The sequence below is a fragment of the Protomyctophum bolini genome (assembly GCF_963924005.1).
Source record: "Protomyctophum bolini genome assembly, chromosome: 14".
Taxonomy (NCBI): Eukaryota; Metazoa; Chordata; class Actinopteri; order Myctophiformes; family Myctophidae; genus Protomyctophum; species Protomyctophum bolini.
This window is the reverse complement of record NC_137875.1, coordinates 22,131,759-22,153,126: the sequence shown is the minus strand read 5'-3', so window position 1 is coordinate 22,153,126 and position 21,368 is coordinate 22,131,759. Positions and strand designations below refer to the sequence as shown.

Genomic DNA, 21,368 nt, shown 5'->3' with positions numbered 1-21,368 from the left:
TTAGATCAACCTGTGCGTAAAAGAGGGTGGAGACTGTCACTGAGTGTCACCTCGCAACAACCTGTGCGCCAGGAGGATCGACACCACAAGCACACCTCGTCTATTCAAAAGCCTGACAGTAGTCTTTTCGCAGATAAGTAAGCCTGGGACCGAGGCTAGACAGTAGTACACTGCCAACGCAGTTTAACAGGTTTACTTTACACCATTGAATGGCAAGCATGGCAGGGATGGCGTCCAAACTGCAACATAACCGATTGAAAGCGCAGGGAGTCGGTACCAACGCGCAGGCAGTGAAGTATCTCAACCAGGACTTCGAGGCACTGAGGAGAAACTGTTTGGAGTGTGGACAGCTGTTTACGGATGATACCTTCGAAGCACAGGTCGGCTCCCTGGGGTACGATGAGCTGGGGCCAGGGTCCAGCAAAACTCGCGGAATCACCTGGAAGAGACCAACGGTGGGTGGATCATGGTGGATGCAGATTTGGATGGCTAAATCAACGCATCATGATTCGTGACACTTCACATAATGCACTAGGCCTAAATACGCTAGAGGTTTCCCCCCTTTTCCCAGGGAGTCAAAACTGTTGTTGTTTGGCTATTTGTTGTTGAGGATTAAAGCCTGTCGTCGCCATTCGACAAAATGAAATGGTGCAGGTGCTGGGTGTGGCGTAACTATTTGATACTGATAATGTTATGATAATTACGAAATGGACAGTGCCGCTTCCTGTTATGATAGTTGTGGATATTTTGATATTGTATTTTTGTCCTATTGTTACAGCCTACTTGTCTTGGAGTGTTAGTGTTACTTTAGCTAGTCAACCATGAAAAATCATCGAATAACTGAACACTGAAACACCTGTTTCACATGGCTACTTAGCCCAAAATGTTAGATTCTCGTAGAGGTTTTTTCGATTCTGACGAATCAGAATCGAAAAAAACCTCTACGAGAATCAAAAAATTTGGCCTAATGGCTACTGTTAGTAGGCTAACTAAAATATCCAGTAGTGTACAAATAGGCCTATTGGCCTGCTGCAAATGGCAGCAAAACAACAACAAGAAGGTTTCATCATCAGAACTCTTCACTGGGAAGAGTTTTAATAAAGAAAAACACAATATTCTGGCTGTTTGTCTGTTTTTGACCAGGAACTGAGCTCCAATCCAAAATTCATAATTGAAGATGCATCCAGGACTGATATATGCCAAGGAGCACTTGGTAAGTCTCTCTCTCTCTCTCTCTGTCTTTTAGTTAGAATCCCTGGCTACCCGAATGCCTACAGTCCTTCTGTAGCTTAACTTTGAAGGAAGTGCCCAGTGAAACAAAGTAAAACCTAGGGATGTCCCGATCCGTTCCCGATACCACAATTTCTGTTAGCCGATAACGATACCAGTGTTGTGATCTTGTGTTAGTGTTTATAGCTATCTAGCCATATATCTTGTGTTGTGTTTATAGTAGACTCCTCACTCAAATGTGAGTTTGGGAAACTCGAAAGCAAACGCCCAACATGCCCCAACATTTTATTTACCTGCCATAGTGTCAACCCCTTACCCCTGTGTCGGATCGGTGGTTAGACCTTAGAGTATATATGAATAGAGACGGTACCGGATTTCTCCTCCCATCCACTTGCATTCCGGCTAGGAACAGAGTGCATTGTGCGATTGATTGGGCCAAACTCACGAACACGCTGGCCGTTGACTATCATTGCACTGAAACAGCGTTCACGTGTCGTCATGAACATGCGCAATGATAGTCAACGGACCAGCATCATGAGTTTGGCCCAGCGCTGCAAATACCGAATTCGGCCACTATGTCCATTTCGCCTCAGGGTTTCCTCCGGGTGCCGTGTCTATTCATTATATACTCTAAGGGTTAGTCTGGCATATTCGCCGATACCGATATGACAAATAAGGGCCGATACCGATACTTTTCCGATACAAATACAGTATCGGGACATCTCTAGTAAAAAACTAACTAAATTGCATTGAAATTATTTGGTTTTATTATTAGGTTTTAAGACCAGTATTTTACAAAAGGGCACACCCATTGCAGTCCTCTTGCAGTACACTCGCTTACAGGATGTAGTCTACATATGTCACCATTTGCAAATTCCATACTTGGTATATTCAGTCTACACCCAGTCTCATGCATGCATGTGTGGGAGAGGTTGCATTCTGTTGTTTTACCGGTATGGAGGTAATTCTAAGAGAACAAAAGAATGACATCGCCTGAGGCATGATTTGTCAAAGTGAACACTTATTTCCATCATGGTCCCATATTTGACCTATAATTAGTTTGATGTTAGCAATTGACAATTTACAATCTTTGTTGTGCTTGTTGGACAGTATTTAATCGTACAGTCAACTCCTGTGTACAGGTGACTGCTGGCTTCTGGCAGCCATTGCGTCCTTGACTCTGAACAAGCAGGTGTTGGCCCGGGTTGTTCCCCATGGCCAAAGCTTTGATGAGGGCTATGCCGGCATCTTTCACTTTCAGGTACTGTCTCTGACATAATAAAATAATACTGTATGAGGCCGTTATGTTATGTAATACCTACACACCGTGCCTCCAGTCCCAAAACCTACTCTTCCAGTACTCCAACAGCAAAAGATTATGGCATATGAAAAGAGTCATTGTCGAGGATTGATTCTATGGCGTGTCATGTTGTGGTTCTTCAGCTCTGGCAGTTTGGTGACTGGACGGATGTGGTGATTGATGACCGATTGCCCACCAAAGATGGGAAGCTGCTTTTTGTTCACTCAGAGGAGGGTTCTGAGTTCTGGAGTGCCCTTCTGGAGAAGGCCTATGCTAAGTATGAATAAATCACATGATGATATTATTCACATAATAACATAACATTATTTGACATAAAAACAGTGCCATAATGCCAAAAGATAAATAGCATTTTACACATACTACATACATACACATTCACACACCACTCGACACCACGTTCTCCGACATCCCTCCCAACCCTCAAAGCTACAATACACAGATAAACACATCCATGGATACCACGTCCTGGAACAGACTACACACATTCTCAAAAGGAGCAATCTTCTCTAAAGGTTTGTCAGTCAGTTAGGTCTTTTCTTAACTTTCCCCCCCATCTTTTAGAGTGAATGGATGTTATGAGGCTCTCTCTGGAGGTTCCACCACTGAGGGCTTTGAGGACTTCACTGGGGGCATCGCTGAGAGCCATGACCTTAAGAAGTCAGGACCTCCCCTTTTCAAAATAATCCGAAAAGCCCTTGAGAGAGGCTCTCTTCTGGGATGCTCAATTGATGTTTGTTTGATTTGATTATTTCAAGCATAGACATATTGTTTTCTCTATTATTCAGTTTGTTATTTACCTCTTGCCTTTACCTCATACTTGAATCTTGTTTGGAATGGCTCACCCCCTTCCAGATCACCAGCTCAGCAGACTCTGAAGCCATCACGTCCAGGAAACTGGTGAAAGGTCATGCCTACTCATTAACTGGAGCAGACCAGGTGAGGGAAATGGTGTCTCGTCTGTGATAGTAGTTCTATAGATAGATACATGGACCATTCTTTTAGGTTAGGCTAATAACTCTAGCCTCTCACATGACAAGAGATAACATTCAGAAGGTATTCAGAGATACAAGACAGATTATTCTCATTAATTTCATCTGACATACTGAGCGACGTGGTATAAGGTGTGGTACAGTATGTGTGTACTCCGTTTTTTTCCGATTAAGAATGATTTGACACTGACATTGTTGTCCAGGTGGACTACAGAGGAGACATGGTACAGCTCATCAGGGTGAGGAACCCCTGGGGACAGGTGGAATGGACTGGACCCTGGAGTGACAAGTAAGTAATGACGGCCTCACGTGCCTGGTGACCATGTTAGTGTGCATGTGCTCCTTGTGGGCCACAAGGACCTGAGTTTGAACCCCGGTCCTGGTCTTGTCTCGCATGTCTCTCCTCTTTCTGGCCTTGGTTGAACCCCCCCCCCCTCTGGATGTATATGGGAACGGTGTGGCTCCAATGTGGATCTCTAGAACTGTGGCCAGCCTGTGATTCAGTCAGTCATCTATAATGTATGAGTCCACATTTGACCAAGATTTCAACTTTCAGCTCGATCAAGAGCCCCATTGACATTAACATTAATTATAAAACATAATGTTAAATATTTCATTAAAAAATCACACCTGTGTGACGTGAGGGGTGCTCTTATCATCATACATCATCTCATTCTGGCCAATTACATCCTATGTCCAGCTTTTAATGTAACACATTACAACACTCAAAACTGGCCATTCATTATCAATGGCGGACAAAGTTTGTGTTTACACGCACACTAGGCTACATGCATATGCACAAAGCTGGACATGGGAGGGGCTCCACAATTATCAAACATCTGGGGGGGGGGGGGGAAATAATAATAACAGAACATACTGACTAACTCTCCTAGCCTTCTGTAGAGCCACGCCATAAGAATGGCATTGTTAACATGTTCACTGTAGAGATGCATTTGATTTGCTATGTATCTCTCTTGTTGAGACATGTTCATCTCCTGTCTGATTTGTAATTATAACCGAGTCATGCCGTGCACCTTATGCCACACATAAGATTTGTTTCACCATTATATATGGACTTTTCAACCAGTGCGTTTGGCCAGATGAACTACAGTACAATTGTGCAGTTGTGAATGTGCCTTTGGTTACCTACTTCACATAATGGAGCCCAACCTAGTAAGACCTATGGAATTCAGTTAGTCACCATCATTAACCACTAGAACAACATACACACATGGACACACCCAGTGTGGAGTCATTGCAATGATGTTGTTGTGGAAAATGTGTTTTCAGAGCTTGTACTTGTGTCTAGGGTGTTACAGATGGATGACATTCCATTTGTATGCGTGTCCTCTTTATACAACAACCTGTGTACTCACTACTCACTTATTTCTGAATGTCTTTGGTACACTAGTCAACTGTGAATGTATTGTATATTTTGTATAGTTCCTCTGAGTGGCGGTACGTGAGTGATGACGACCGTGCTAGGCTGACCGACCGTTCCGAAGATGGAGAGTTCTGGTAAACCTTACAAAAAAGACCTCTATCTCATCACCTTGCCTATAATTTTGACATATTCATATTTTGCTGTCTTAGAATTGCAACTCCTCTTTGAAACCAATGGGTATTGACAGCTTGCCACTAGAGCAGCCACATTGTACTAATATTTTAGGCACTTGACATGACACGTTTTGTCCAGAACAAAGTTATACTGAGCAATACAAGTGTGGCAAAGTAAGGTGAAGAGGTGGGACCTCAAGGTAGGTAGGTATAGGAGAGAGTGAAGGGTTAACTATGTGCAGCAGAGGAATACAATACTGTACATATCTCAACATGGCGGTTCCACAGCTCTTTTGCATTTTGCATGCTGGTGTGCCTAATCCAGTTCAGGTGAGACACACCCATATTGCACATATTTGCTCTCTCTCCCACACCTCCCCTGACACTGAGGCTTGCTCTGTCACGTGACCCCTTGCTGTCTGCAGCCAGATGATCCAGGACATATAGGCACGCACACATGCATTGCACATACTGTAAGCCAAGGCATCATAGGTGTATTTGTATCTGTGTATTGTATGTTTCTACTTTCTATGCGTTTACTTGCACAAGCAGAGCGCGCAAGTACTGTGGTCGGCTGGATCAAAAGTGGTATGCGTGGTTATACTTGGCTGTTGATGGTGACGTAATTAAGATATGTTTCAATGTTGGGTGGGTAAAAGGTAACGTATGTATTGTACCGTGGTTGAGACTCCACAGTATATATGTTTGTATGTCTGTAAGAATGGTGGTCCCTTACTGGCTGTTGAAGGTGACGTAACTAAGGTACGCTTCAAGGTAGAGGGGCTTTTTTATAGATAGGATGTTCGTAGAGGTTGGCAGTACTTGGGCGCTCTGCTTGCGCACTTGTGTGCAACACGCAAGTTGGCACCTCGACAGAGTGCATTTCTAGTTTGTTTATGTTTTTATGGGTCGCCCTTGGAAATGAGGGGGACTTTCCAAGGGGGACTGCATCTCAAGGGGCTATCTCTTTAATAAAAATCACACCTGTGTGAAGTGAGGGGAGCTCTTATCATCATACACTTCATGATGTATGATGATATTTAATCTTTGCGTTAACACAAAAATTACCGATTTGCTCAGACACATATGACGTAAATTCTCCATTCATTGTCGATGGCATTTAATGTTTTTGTTGGGATAAGAAGCTACACTATAGCTGAATATAGGAGGCGCTAGCGCCGCTCAAAAATCTGAATCTGAAATTGGCCTTAAGCTCTTACGCCCTGTGTAGGATTAGTAGTGAAACTAGTTGATCTGCAACTTGTACAGCAGATTGGCATATTGACTATAAATTCATTCATCCCTTTTAAATGACTCAAGTTTTCTTCCTCCTCCTCTCCACAGGATATCATTTTCAGACTTTTTGCGCCACTATTCTCGATTGGAGATCTGTAACCTCACCCCAGATGTGCTCACAGATGACGAACACAAGAAGTGGGCATTGTCAGAGTTTGATGAGGGATGGAGAAGGGGCTCGACAGCTGGGGGTTGCAGGAACTATCCAAGTACCTAATAACACCACAATATCTTCTCCTTAACCCATTTAGGCCTAACCTCAAAATTAAAAACAAAATTCGAAATCCTCCAGTTTTCTGAAATAAATATTTTCACGATTTTTCAAAAATAGCAGACCTACAAGCTCGTAGTGTGCCGCTTATGAGCTTGTAGATCTGCTATTTTTAAATAGCTAAATTAGAACATAATGTTTAAAACACCAAAAGGGGTTCCCGCCCAAAATGGGATAAGCACTTAAAGCTGCAATCCATAACTTTGAGTAAATACATTGAGTAATACATATTGACCAATCTAATTAATTAAATAGTTAATACAATATGCCTAACATAACTGTAGTGTTTATTGAGAAGTTTCCATCATGTGGTCGAGTTGAACCACTATCTCCCCTGAGCAAGAATTAAATCACTAGTATAGATTTAGAGACAAGGGTTCAAATTGAATGCATGAATTGTTCTGATTGCAGCTTTAGCTTGAAGATTTATTTTATTTTATTATTATTATTATTGTTCTATAATGACATGCCCAAAATAAGGATCAATAGCTCATGAAAGGCCACCATATCCATATATGTCCAATATATCCAAGCCATATCCTTGCATTGTGCATAAAGCAGCATGCACAACTGTGCGTCAGACTGGCAACACTTTAGCTGTAAAATAATCAAAGTATATCATGTTTTTGTTAGCGTGATATAAATTATAACAAGGGCATTTAACTGCCATTTACCATAGCTATCGTATCAACAAATCAGATTTATGCTACGTGTTTTTTCATTGAAACCAACCAAAATCTGTTCATTGTGACTTGTAAAGTATTTTAACCGATCCATTTATCTGATGTATGTGCAGCACATTGACCCAGTCTCTCATCCCCAGATACTTTCTGGATGAACCCCCAGTTTGTAATAAAGCTGGAGGAGGTGGATGATGATGCTGATGATGGTGAGGAGGAGGGATGCACATTCCTGGTGGGTCTGATGCAGAAGAACAGGCGCCGCATGAGGAAGATGGGGAAGGGCATGGAGACTGTTGGATTTGCCATCTACGAGGTAGAAATATTGATTATATTATTGTGTTTTTAAAATGCTACTTAAATGCTAGAAAACCACTATGGTGAAGCCAGTTCTATTTTATGCAACTGTATTGCAAAGAGGATTATGAAATACCACCTTTCACTTTTTCACTGATTTTCCTTTTTTTACTATTGTCTTGCTTCCTCTAGGTGCCTGAGGAGGTATGTATACAAACAGATTGGCCCAGAATAACTTCATTGAATGTGAAGATTTATCTCCCAATAATTTCTTGTGAAGTATGAGTAAGGATTCAAAGATTTCATATTATCATGATAATATGCATTGGTGGTTTACTTAATTGATTGATTGAAATTTGATTTATTAACAGATTGGAGAATTACAGTACATTTCAAGCACAACTCAATACAAAACTGTGGACGACACCATAAAGCATTACACTTGTTTACAATAGGGTCCACCATGTTCAATTCATCATAAGTACTGTACTTAAGAACTTCAAGTACAAATCTACAAACTCACATTGTGAGCTTGTAGATCTTCTATTTTCAAATGATTTTTAAAACTTGAAATTAGACATTCTGCATAAAGAGTACTTTTACTTTTGGTACTTTAAGTACATTTTGATGCCAATACTTTTGTACTGGACTTTGAGTATTTCTATATTGCAGTATTGCTACTTTTACTTAAGTAAAACATTTGAGTACTTTTTCCACCACTGATAATATGCAATGGTGTCAATACCCTGCCTGGGTAATCACAAACAGTGCATGTCTTGAAATAAGGGTTAGGGTGCCCCCATGTGAGTATACTGTGTATTATCTTCCAGGATTCTGGCAAGAGGCAAATCCACCTGAAACGCAACTTCTTCTTGCGCAACGCGTCGAAAGCTCGCTCCGAGACCTTCACCAACCTGCGAGAAGTGTCCAGCCGTTTTTGTCTCCCGCCTGGGGAATACCTCATCCTCCCCTCCACCTTTGAGCCCAACAAGAATGGAGACTTCTATGTGCGGGTGTTCTCTGAGAAACAGGCCGATTTCCAGTATGTTCCGTTTTGTCACAGATTGAACTATGGTTTGACGGTGTGCCTACTGTGAAGACTTGCATTTTTGTGTCATTATGTAACACCGTAGAAAGAGATGAGGGAGAAGGGGTGGAGAGTGCATTTGGCAAACGGGTCAGGGCTTGTGCTGGATTCAATCTCAAGATCTGACTGTGCCGTTATGGTGCCACACTAGGAGACTTTTACACTTTTACAGTATATGGTTTTATTAAAACAAGTTATTGTATACTCAAATCATATTGTGACCACTATCCTTTTCAGAGAGTTGGATGACGAAGTAGAGTTCCATGTGGAAGAGGTAAAACCTTAGGCACAAGATTTACACAGCAAAATTCTTAGTCACTTTGACTCACTTTAATTAAATGCAGATTTGACTGTTTACTTTCCTTTTCTTTAAATTGATTAATGTTGTAATGTATTGGATCATGACAATTCTGAACTCTTTCCACTTTCAGATTGAAGTGGATGAGGATGATATTGGTGAGAGGTTTAAGGATCTGTTTGAGAAACTTGCTGGACATGTAAGTATGTTACGATTTTAATAAATATTGTTCAATTGGGTTTCAAAATATACATTTGATCATGTACTATTGAAAGAAGACTGGAAATTATGTTATTTGTGCTCTTAGGACTCTGAGATTTCTGCATTTGAGCTGCAAAGAATTCTGAACCGTGTGGTGACCAAGCGTAAGAAAAATTATTATTCCAATCCAAGAAACTTATGGTTTCATAGCATGAAAATCATGTCCAGTTTCTGATCTTTTTCAGGGAGTGACATCAAAACTGATGGGTTCAGTCTGGCTACATGCCGTAACATGGTCAACCTTCTGGATGTATCCTTTGCCCTGCCTCTGCCTTCTATTGTCATACTCAATTTCTATATAATTTATAAGAAGTTAGCATATCTACAAACTCAAAACGTTTTGCGATGCAACGTTGTATGGTTATTGTAAGTATAAATCAGCCCTCACAGTTGTCTGTGATACACATCATTTCATGTTTCCTCCTTGATTCTCTTCATAGAAAGATGGAACTGGCAAACTGGGACTAGTGGAATTTAAGATCCTGTGGACTAAGATTGAAAGATTCCTGGTGTGTACACTACTTTGTATTTTTTTTGCTCTCAACACTCCAGCAATCACTTGACATTTTCCCAAGTAAAAGGTCTAATGGGAGATGCAGATATGTAGAAACCTAGTTTCAATGTTATCATATAGGGGGGGATGGTGAGAGCGGGTACTGTATGCTGTTTTGGTTATTGAGAAGGTATATCTGGTCACAGATATTTCACTGATATCCAGCGTATATCAGTGAGTCAGGGATGGATGAATGAAGCTCTATGAATGTTTTTTTCTAGTTTCAGAGTAGCTGATAAGTGTCCATTGTGTGGCTGTAGGGTTTACATTAATGTTTCCTGATGTCCACCAGGCTCTCTACAGGGAGAAAGATGCAGACAACTCTGGCTGTATGAGTTCCACTGAGATGCACCTGGCTGTGGAGGATGCTGGTGAGATATGAATTGTGGGTGTGTTTGCCATTTCTTCACAGAAACCTCTGTTCAGTAAGGGCAAACACATGCTTCTAAACCAATATTTCAAAATTATCCCGACATTTCTTTTTAGGTACTTCAGTTTCTACAATGTAATGTCAATGTTTCAATCACACCAGTAGGCATTCCTACCCTGTGTCAGCCACATATTTGAAGCATTCACTCTGTTCTTTGTCTTCTTTTAAAGGTTTTTCTCTCAACAACGCCCTGCACCAGGTTATTGTTGCCCGCTATAGCGAACCAAATCTCACCATTGATTTTGACAACTTTGTGTGCTGCCTGGTCCGCCTGGAGTCTCTCTTCAGTACGGTTCATCCTCATGTCCAGATGCAAAGCAGTTGTTCCTACACTAGCCCGGGCGCCACCTCCCGGGCCCTCCGTCTACGTGCTCTTCTGCCCAGTCAACAAACACACACCCACACACACACACACACACACACACACACTGCAGACTTCCACACATGTCAATGAACATGCACGGGCAACAGAGAAGAATATGAATTCTTAGAATGAAAATAACACAACGCTCGCACTTTGAAAAATCTGATATCACCATTTTGTAATTAATGCACAGAGCGCATTTGTGCATGTTGTTGCCTATTATGCAGTAACATTGGGGGGGGGGGGGGGGGTACAGAGCGCCGCAGTCCCTCCCCCTTTCAGAAAAACCCAATGCATTCTCCCATCGGCACTTAATTTAATTTATTTAAAGACGGTTACGCCGCGGACAAAGCCAACTCGGATCGTGACAAATCATGACAATGAACACAATGTTTTGGGCCGATCAAATCATTAGAAAGAAGAAAAGAAAGTCAGGAGACAACAATATTTGTTTTGTTTTTCGTCTTATAAATTATTTGATCGGCCCAAAACATTGTGTTCATTGTCATGATTTGTCACGATCCTAGTTGGCTTTGTCCGCGGCGTAACCGTCTTTAAATAAATTAAATAAGAAGTGCCGATGGGAGAATGCATTGGGTTTTCATTTCCTGGGCCACTCGTTTTTCTGAAAGGGGGAGGGACTGCGGTGCTCTATAGCCTCTAATATTAGCTACACAGTACATTTATATCTGTCTTTGAAGAAACAAAAACAGAGAAATAGATATAGAGGGTGCAGGAATGCCTACTGTGTGGCAAAAAACAACTTTCTGGCCTTGACAGCCCATACATCCAAACAGAAAAGTCCTATTTGATTGCATTAGATGGCTTTAAACAACATTAAATTGACTTTGCCACTCGATCTGCCATTCACATTATGCATTTGCATACCCTCTATTTTAATGGAATTAGGTGGGGGGGGGGGGGGGGGGGGGGGGGGTATACGCTCTAATATTCGCTTCACAGTATATTTCTATCTTTGAGAAAATAGAGATAGATATTGCAATTGTAATGGAATTAGAGACGGGGAGGCGGAGGACCGGGGTGTAACGGTGCACTGCCCGGGCTAGTGTAGGAACAACTGCTGCGCTGTCCAGATACCACCACTACAGTAATACACACTCATGAAGTAATGGCTGATACTGATTCTTGTTCTCATTTACAATAGGAACCTTCAAGTCCCTGGACGAGAATGAGTCTGGTGAGGTGGAGTTTAACATGTTTCAGGTAGGTTTAACATTTTAACCTCTTTTCAACCATGTTTTCTGATCATTGTTTCTGTTAGACATGGTTGTATCATGTCACTTGTCTGCAATATTAACATAATCTTGATGCTGGCCTCTTAGATTTGTTACGTGGAACCAACTGTTTAAATAAAGGATAGATTAAATTACAAAAACGTGCGCATTGATAGATAAAGACTGTACTAACTTGGTGTTCTTGTGTTCTCTACATAGTGGCTAAGTGTGTCACTGCTATAGGTCTCCAGCTGAAGAATGGGTCCCTGTTGCCGTTGAGCAGTTCGAACTACAAGTTTACACACAAGCAACTTTTGTTTGGCAATATTTTAACTTCTTGAACATTAAACATCTTGTACAATTACCTGTGCAAAGAAAATGATCTGTTTTTGAAAGTAGTGTATTTACTCTCTTTGCTATTGTATACTTTCTCAGCTTGAGGAAAATAAAACACGAATTCCAGTCTCTCCTCTGGTCCATAATCATTATTCAAATCTCAATTTTTTAAATTGGCCATGAAGGCTGGATTTTTTTAGAAGACGATGTGTAATGCATTTAATCCTGTCGAGGTTCCACAGAGCACCACAACTATCTCTCTGAAACTACTGAGACACCTCTGACCCTGTGGGTACACTGGACGCATCAGGAGCGTCAGAAGAAGCTGAAGCCCTTCTTCTTCGTGGGGTTTTTAGACAGCTGGTGGATGGAAAAGAAGCTCCACCTCCGCGCCCAACGGACACGGAGGAGAGCGCGTCCGTCGGGCGCGGAGGTGGAGCTTCTTTTCCATCCACCAGCTGTCTTAAAAACCCCACGAAGAAGAAGGGCTTCAGCTTCTTCTGACGCTCCTGACGCGTCCAGTGTGCCCACGGGGTCTGAACAGCACTACTGGGGCCCAGGTTACTCCTCCTCTACTCATTCCCATTCGTGAATTCACTGAAATTCTGTTTTAAATGAGCCATCTAACGAAATAAACCAGTCTGTTAATGAAAATAAATCTAAATTAATCAATTTGATCTCAGAATTATATTTTGTTATGGCAGTAGGCCTAACATCTATATTCAATCACAAGTTACAACAAATGTGTGTTTGGTGTAGACATCTGATGCACTGTATGGATATATATATATATATATATATTTATTTTTTTAATGCAACTTTGCACTGTATTGGTAAGAAAATGCAATATATATATATATATATATATATACAGTGTGTGTGTAGGCTAGTATATATACACATACACTGGTTGACTGGTATATGCTTTGATACCAAATATTTATGCTTTCTTTTTTTTTAACAATAGACCCAGTTGCATTTCAATCTAAAATCCCTGCAAAACGTGTGTGTGTGTGTGTGTGTATGCGTGCGTGAGTGTGTCTAGCCTGCTTCTTGTCAGTCAACTTTTCCACCCTTTTGCCATATAAGGCTATTGAAACGCATCTCGCCCTAAATGCTTAACATTTGGACAGGCTTGTTCTCCATATAAGGGTGTCATTTGCACATCCCTCCCCTTATTGGCTCCTTGTCGACTCACCTGTGGGATTTTAATCTAGAGAATGAAAAGTCTTTAGTTTTTTTTAGCTCACCGGCACCAATACGACGCAATATTGACAAACAACCCCCCCCCCCCCCTTAAATGTTGTTTAAAACGCAGCAACACAGATAGAAGGAAGTGTGTGTCTGTGCAAATAAATGTAAACGCGAACATTCTTCTTCAGATCTCACCTGAGGGGAGAAGAAAGAAGAAAGAGACAGGTTTTACGTTCACGACAGAGGTGCTCTGCTCTGTGTATGACGCGTCCCCTCCCACCCCGAGCCATGATTTGCGGCGAAAAAAAAGCCGATCTACAAGCTCGGCGCGTCGCGGACGCGACGCGCCCTGAGCTTTTAGATCGGCTATTTTCGCCGCGAGACACCGCCGCACGCGGAAGTATAAATGAAACGTTAAAACCCACCTCGCCTGCTCGCCTTGACTTCTACTCTGCCAGATCACAGCTGCTGTTAACAAGCTCCTCTCTTCACTTCACCCCCTAGACTTGGTTCCTAACACCCATCATCAGCAGTCAAAAATGGTGAGTGGCTTTTTAATTCATATATATATATTAATTATAAGACGAATACAAGTGTTTTTCAAGTGGCATTCTTAATTGTGGTCGTCGATTGTAGTTTTGGCGTGTTTCACACGCGCTGTAAGTAACTCGACCAACAGTTGCACTCCCCATGTCTACAATCATTTTTTTAATGAAACGTGTGCACGTCCTGTTGCAATTGTTGGGTAGTAGACCTACACACGCATTTATTTGGGGTGTGTGTGCTTTAAAATAAACGTTTTAATATTTTTTTTAAATGAATGGAGAAACGGTTTCTTGTTCAAGGTGTGGTTGGTTTGTCTCTGAAATGGAGAGATCTTTCGTCTGACTTCAAACCTGTCCTTAAAGAATGCCTCAGGGCGGACGTGTGTTAACTTGTTCCTCACTACCTGGAATGTGGCAGAGGCCATGCCTTCAGCATTCAAACTGCACTCATAGAATGCATTTGTGCAACAAACACTTTCTCTCGTGTTTGTTGTGTCTAATCTCGGCTAATAGTTTTATTTTATTGTCATTATTTAAATGTAACTTTTTTCAAATTGCGATGCAAATACAAAATTGGTATTTTAGGGACATACCTCAGGGCCATGAATGTTGAGCATGCTGTATTGTTTGTTATCTGTGTGACATTGTCATCTATTCCTAGGCTACTCTGTATTGGGATGAACAAGGCATAGATAAAAGGGGAGGGTGTCTATCAAAGTACTATGTAGTAGGTACATCTATGCATTTGCTATGCACTTGTTTTTGGATTAATCAGTTCAATTCGGTTGGGTAAATCTCCTACAAAACCAGAATCACATACTAGTAGCTGGGTTGTCATGGAATTTTTCCTGTGCACCTTAAAACTCCACTGACCACTACTACTGATTATTATATGGTGGTGACGCCTTGGCCTTTCTTCTGGTATTGTCACCCTTGGGCCAAGTCTTTTCTTGAATATTATTATATAACATCTGTGTTGTTCTGAAACAGGCATCTGGAATTGAGGTTGTTGAAGAAGCAATAACCCTGTTTAACAAGATGAGGATAACTCTTAAAGATGAGGACCCACTGGATCAAGTCAAGTTCTGCCTCTTTATGATCGAAGGCAACTTCATCATCCCAGAGACCACATCCCAAATACACGTGAGAGACATCCAGGGCGAAAGCAATGTCTTCAAGTATATCATGAGCAAGGTGCCCGACAACGAATGTCGCTATGCTCTCTACGACTGTAACTACCACACCACCGTCAGTACAAAAAATGAATTGATCTTCATCATGTGGTAGGTAGCCACAGTTTAAGTATACTGTAACTGACTTTAGATATTTTGTGCAGTAATATTAACCAACTGAGCCATATTTTATACTTTGGCTATTAAAAAATGGCCGATCCTACAAGTTCAGAATGCATCACAACGCATTGTGCTCATGTAGACCCAGTTTTTTTGGAAATATCTTGAAACTTTGAAAAAGGTATGCCTAAAACGGGTAGGCATATGCCACGGTTAATGGAGATTTTAATCATATGTTGAACAACATCAACAAAAAAACTGGAAAATGTGTTTTGTTTCTCTTTTATTATTATTCTTCTATTTTATTATCAGGGCACCGGATTGTTCAACGGTCAAAGAGAAGATGAAGTATGCTAGCTCAAAGGACGCGATAAAGAAGAAGTTTCTCGGTAAGGGCTATATGAAAGGTTTTTTTCCTTGATAAGTTTGTTGAAGTAATTTGAAAGTCTGATTTATACACCGCAGTGCAAAAGAGTATAAATTAGGCTTTAGACCTCAACGTATCTGTCAGCTGGTGTTTTTATTTTATTCCCTTAGACTGATTTTGGCTATTTATGGGAATTTAAAAATGTTTTAAGCCATAGACCAAAAAACCTTGGAGAATGTGTTTAACCAAATTAGAAGACCCTGGCATGTGTGTGTGTGTGTGTGTGTGTGTGTGTGTGTGTGTGTGTGTGTGTGTGTGTGTGTGTGTGTGCACACACACGTACAACAAACAAATTACCTTATTCTCCAGTAGTCTTGGGTATAATGGTGAGGACAACAACATGTTGTATTAACTGTAGACGCAGGCAACAGAGGCAACCATTCAATGCATCAACCTGCTCATCAGGACTCTTTGACAAGAAACTAGGAGGAGGCAGTGGCCACACTACCTCCTGAGCCCTTTAAGGCTGTGATCTGGAACTTATTTTAATGCATAAAATATTATTTAAAGTGGTTACTTTTGGGGGCTTTTTGAGCATTTAATAGTTGGATATTTAGAGGAAAGAGACGGGAAACGCAGAATAGGCGAGTGAAATGCAGCGACTGGTCCGGCAGTCCAGGAATTGAACCAGGAACTGGCTGTCAGGCATTAGAGCCCATGTGGTACTACGTGCCTAACCACTTGCCTATCGGGTTGCCCCAATAAAATGTATATCGGTAGAGCAGCGAGCAGTGATTCTTACACTTTTTAGCTCATGACTCAAACAAATGGCTCACAACTTGTTGTATATGGGCTATTTGACTATTTCTTAAACATTAATTTTCTAATTTATGGATTTTTCTTATGAAATTCTTTTGGAAAATCATTCAAATTTGTTAACAATTCATGAAATGTTGCATGTAAAAAAAAAAAAATTATGTTTTGAAATAATAAAAATGTAGGATATTTATACCCATAAATGTCTGTAACCTACAAATGGGTTCTGACTGCCGACCCAGTGTGTGGAAAGCTGTTGTGGAGTATGTTGATGCAATATAACTAGTACATCTACAGGGTGGTTGTAGTTTGTAGGTAGTCTCCCTACTGCCTGAAGCTTATAATATCTCTTTTAACTAAACGGGGATGTGTTCTTGAATGAGTGGTAGAAATTTGGGAGACCTTAGGTTCTTGAATGAGTGGTAGAAATTTGGGAGACCTTGGTTCTAATCCGGAGTAGAGCATGAATGTGTTGTGAAAAATTATATTTAATTAGCCACCGACCCCCATCTGAAAATGTTCAGGTGCTCTCCCAGAAGCAAAGATTTGAGTTAAAAACGTTCCCTCTGAAAGGGTTATATTCAAAGATATATTCAAAGATTTGCGATTTTTCAGAAATAGCAGACCTACAAGCTCGTAGCGCGGCACTCGGTCCCGCGCTACGAGTTTGCTTGCTATTTTCCAATGGCTAAATTATAAAATAATGCTTAAAACATCAAAAGGGGTTCCTGTCCAGAATGGGTTAAAGATCCTCGATTTATGCTTTTTGGGGACAAATGTCCCAGATCACAGGTGTCGCAAAGTAACTTTTCTTTTATTTGCTCCTCAGGTATCAAACATACATGGGAGTTGACTGACGTTGCTGACCTCAAGGATCCAGCGTTCTTTGTGGACAAATTGGGAGGGAGATCAGTTGTAAAGCAGCTGGAAGGAAAAGATACCAACTAATGGGCCTGACTGATAATCACAACTTTATCCTTACATGCATATAGATTGGATTCATTTTTCATCCAGGGGTGGATTTGACAAAGTTTTTAAGAGATTGTAGGATGGGCTCATGACTCATCACTGGATACGGCCATGGATAATACTTGAGGCAAAGTCCACATGTAAACCAACTGTTAGTGACACTGTTTTTGTTTCTGAAAAGTTTTGTTCAGGTGTATATTAATTTGTAAAACCCATAGTTTATAGTAATTATCTTTTGCTAGTTTCAGGTTTCAGAAAAATGCATGTTTGACATTTAGCATTTGTTTTTAAGTTGCTTAAGTTTCTTAAGCATATTGTTTACTACACATAGTGACTTAAATAACGATTGCATTGCATTGTTTTTTTGTTTTGTTTATCAGATCAGACTGTTACATTTCTCAATTGAGTTAGTGGAAACATTGTTTAGTTTGATATGACAATTTAATTTTACATGATGTAACTTACTTTAATACAGCTTTACTGGGCACCACTTGACTAACAAAGAGAACAGAGCCAAGTTCACACTGCTGTTAAGTTACACAAATGTATCTAATCATTCTGCTGCCTCCAGTGTTCTGTTAAATAAATCGGCCAATTGTAACCAGTAATGGTAGACGTGTGCATTCTTTTTCATTTTACTATAGTGACTGCTAAAAGTGAAGTTGTGATCAATTTGACGAGAGGGAGCTTACTTGAAACATGTCAAATGAGGTTCCAACCTGTCAAAGGAGGCCTGCCGCCCGGGGCAGCTGTGCTCATGTAAACATTCAGTTATGATGGTTTTAAAAATACTGCATGTGCATGAACCCATATGTTTTGGTTCTGCTTATTATTCGGCTCTGGGTGTCTGGATCTTAAGAGTAAAAACTAAACAAAAATAAAACTTGGCAGAGGATCAAAACTTTCAGCCTATGGTGTGGACTATAGCATGGATACTCAAATAGATTTACCAGTGGGCCACATTACAAAAATGGCAAGGGGCCAGGGGCCAGTAGATAAAATTACGACATTAATGATACTTGATAACTTCTCTCTTTCAATTGCTTTATTTTCGCAAAATGTATCAAAGTACAATGTGCATGCACATATGTAAATAAATAAATGTGTTACATGTTCTTGCATAAACAAAGAGCTGTTTCCATAACTGCACAAATTATTGCACATAACATGAGTAGCTGTTATAATAACATAACATGAGTAGCTCTTTGCCTGCCTGTCTGTCTGTCCATGAGTAGTTGTCTGTCTGTCAATGAGTAGCTGTCTTACTGTCTGCCTGTCTATGAGTAGCTGTCTGCCTGCCTGTCTATGAGTAGCTGTCTGTCTGCCTGCCTGTCCAATTGTCCATGAGTAGCTGTCTGTCTGCCTGTCTGAGTAGCTGTCTGCCTGCCTGCCTAATTGTCCATGAGTAGCTGTCTGTCTGCCTGTCTATGAGTAGCTGTCTGCCTGCCTGCCTAATTGTCCATGAGTAGCTGTCTGTCTGCCTGTCTATGAGTAGCTGTCTGCCTGCCTGCCTAATTGTCCATGAGTAGCTGTCTGTCTGCCTGTCTATGAGTAGCTGTCTGCCTGCCTGCCCAATTGTCTATGAGTAGCTGTCTGTCTGTCTATGAGTAGCTGTCTGCCTTCCTGCCTGTCCAATTGTCCATGAGTAGCTGTCTGTCTGTCTATGAGTAGCTGTCTGCCTTCCTGCCTGTCCAATTGTCCATGAGTAGCTGTCTGCCTGCCTGTCCAATTCTCCATGAGTAGCTGTCTGTCTGCCTGTCTATGAGTAGCTGTCTGACTGCCTGCCTGTCCAATTCTCCATGAGTAGCTGTCTGTCTGTCTGCCTGTCTATGAGTAGCTGTCTGCCTGCCTGCCAGCCAGCAAGTTGGTTAACAGAAAATAAATTGTTATGGCTGAGTAAAATAAAATACAATAAACACAATTTGCCTGAAAATAGATTACCCAGCTATGACCTTTTTCATGAAACAAAATGAGTAGTGATATGGCTGACTGAGTAAAATAAAACAATCTACCTGAAAATAGAGAGCTATAAGTGAAGAGCAATTTCCGCAATTTCCGCAATTACCATTTCCGCAATTTCCGCAATTTCCATTTCCGCAATTTCCTCAATTTCCATTTCCGCAATTTCCGCAATTTCCATTTCCGCAATTTCCGCAATTACAATTTCCGCAATTTCCATTTCCGCAATTTCCGCAATTTCCATTTCCATTTCCAACTATTAATGGCAGCTGGGTTTCATCATTCAAATAAAATAGAATTCTGTCCGTTTAGCTATAAAATTATGTCAGGGAATAGGGATACACAGTATATGTCTTTCATTTGCATTGCATCTCCCCCCCCCCCCCCCCAAGCTTTTATTTTCGTTCGAGTAATAGTACAACTCTAATAGTATTACTTATAATAATGTAATTAAAGATAACTTCATTCAGATTTATTTATTTTTATTTCATTTTCCAGATTTTCATTGGTGGGCCAGTCATAATGGTCCCGCGGGCCTGAGGTTGAGTATCACTGGACTATAGCACCCCATGTTACATTTTACCAAATGTAGCCTGGAGTACTTGCAAGGTATAACAAGCCAATTAACATTTTGGGCTGAAACTCAATGGTTTGGGTTGGAATGAAAACCAAATGCTCTCTTCCCAGTCTATTGATTTTACTTCAGAATTTGTATTTGCACTATCTATATTATTCCATTTTGATTTGTTATCGTCAATATATAACCTTACAAGGTGGTTGGGCCAAACTATTTGGCTTACATAGGCCAATTCTCATTTGATTTGACTCATTTTGATTTAACAAGTTATATTTTCATGAATTTGATAGACTACAATTAACGGGGAATGCCACTCATTATTATACCTTCAAGATGTGATTTCTTTCAGACCTCCAGTTCAAGGAAACACAGAATGGGGGGACTTTAAAAAAATTGAGTAAACTAAAGACCTGGAGGCGTGATCAATGCTCTTTGGCCACTCAGAATAGCCAAAGAGCATTGATCACGCCTCCAGGTCTTTAGTTTACTCAAGTTAGGTAATAAGACCTGGTACTTAAGACACGCAAAATACAGCCCCCAGTCTTCAGTTCCAAATTTGCATTTCCACTTTGTTTACAATGAACACCATTGCTGGTTTTATCTAGTATTAAATAATCTGCATATCAGCACCCCCACCACCTCAGGACATTGTGGTATTGCAGCTAAAACTGCTTTCAAAGTCCAGAAAGAAATGACAAGGACTGGTTATATCAGTGGTGATTGAGGCTCAAACCATTAGAAATAAGTTTGAGGGAAATAAACAATATGATTAAATATTAAAAACAGTTTTAAAATTGTTCAAATATACAAGCTCACAACATGTAGATGTATATCGGCTAGTTGAACTATTTTAAAATGATTTATTTCAAAATAGTAAAAAAATGGCAAATAAGTTTAGGGATAAGGGTGGCGCAAGATGGAACCCTAAGACTACAAACACTGGAGAAATATCTTATTCAGGTGGCCTTTTGCCTGAGTGAGTGGAGTTACCTCTTAAACCCCAGGGGGGTAAATCCACAACATCGGCGTTGGAACCGGAGACCAATTGGGTCTCCATTGACCCGCTGAGCGCTGCCCCTGCCGGCGAGGAAATGGGGCTCAAGAGATTTAAGTGATGAAAAGAACACAACCAGTGCTTGTAATGGTACTAGAATTTGCGCCCGCTTCGCGAGTACTCAATCCCAGAGTTACTTTGCCACGCACTCCGCGGCAGAAGTGCCGTGTTTGCATGAATGAAACTGTAATCGCGCCTGTGTGTGTGTGGGACACGTGTGTGTGTGTGGGGGGGTGGCTTACAGGCGTGTGTGTGTGTGTGTGTGTGTGCATGCAATGAGAAGCCAATGTGAAGTAGCGAACAGTGTAATTGTTTTACTTCGGCAAAAAACAACTATTGACAAAGAACAATGTTGATGTAAGTAAGGGAATCGCTGTGTCAGTGATATTT

At 40.9% G+C, this 21,368-nt stretch overlaps 2 protein-coding genes across 2 annotated transcripts; both read left to right on the top strand.

Moving 5' to 3' along the window:
- The first annotated feature begins 38 nt into the window (after positions 1 to 38).
- Positions 39 to 12,236, top strand: LOC308328521 (calpain-2 catalytic subunit-like). The gene is made up of 21 exons (XM_080782403.1): positions 39 to 455; positions 1,144 to 1,213; positions 2,373 to 2,491; positions 2,674 to 2,807; positions 3,113 to 3,281; positions 3,404 to 3,487; positions 3,744 to 3,829; positions 4,984 to 5,058; positions 6,442 to 6,602; positions 7,488 to 7,660; positions 7,834 to 7,845; positions 8,472 to 8,683; positions 8,966 to 9,002; positions 9,160 to 9,225; positions 9,334 to 9,391; positions 9,473 to 9,537; positions 9,728 to 9,796; positions 10,133 to 10,211; positions 10,441 to 10,557; positions 11,800 to 11,858; positions 12,089 to 12,236. The coding sequence occupies exons 1-21, from the start codon at positions 210 to 212 to the stop codon at positions 12,110 to 12,112; spliced, it is 2,115 nt and encodes a 704-aa protein (XP_080638529.1). The 5' UTR covers positions 39 to 209; the 3' UTR covers positions 12,113 to 12,236.
- A 1,581-nt stretch (positions 12,237 to 13,817) lies between these two features.
- On the top strand, positions 13,818 to 17,996 carry cfl1l (cofilin 1 (non-muscle), like). Its single transcript, XM_080781721.1, has 4 exons — positions 13,818 to 13,941; positions 14,935 to 15,227; positions 15,549 to 15,625; positions 17,249 to 17,996. The coding sequence occupies exons 1-4, from the start codon at positions 13,939 to 13,941 to the stop codon at positions 17,365 to 17,367; spliced, it is 492 nt and encodes a 163-aa protein (XP_080637847.1). The 5' UTR covers positions 13,818 to 13,938; the 3' UTR covers positions 17,368 to 17,996.
- The last annotated feature ends 3,372 nt before the right edge of the window (positions 17,997 to 21,368 follow it).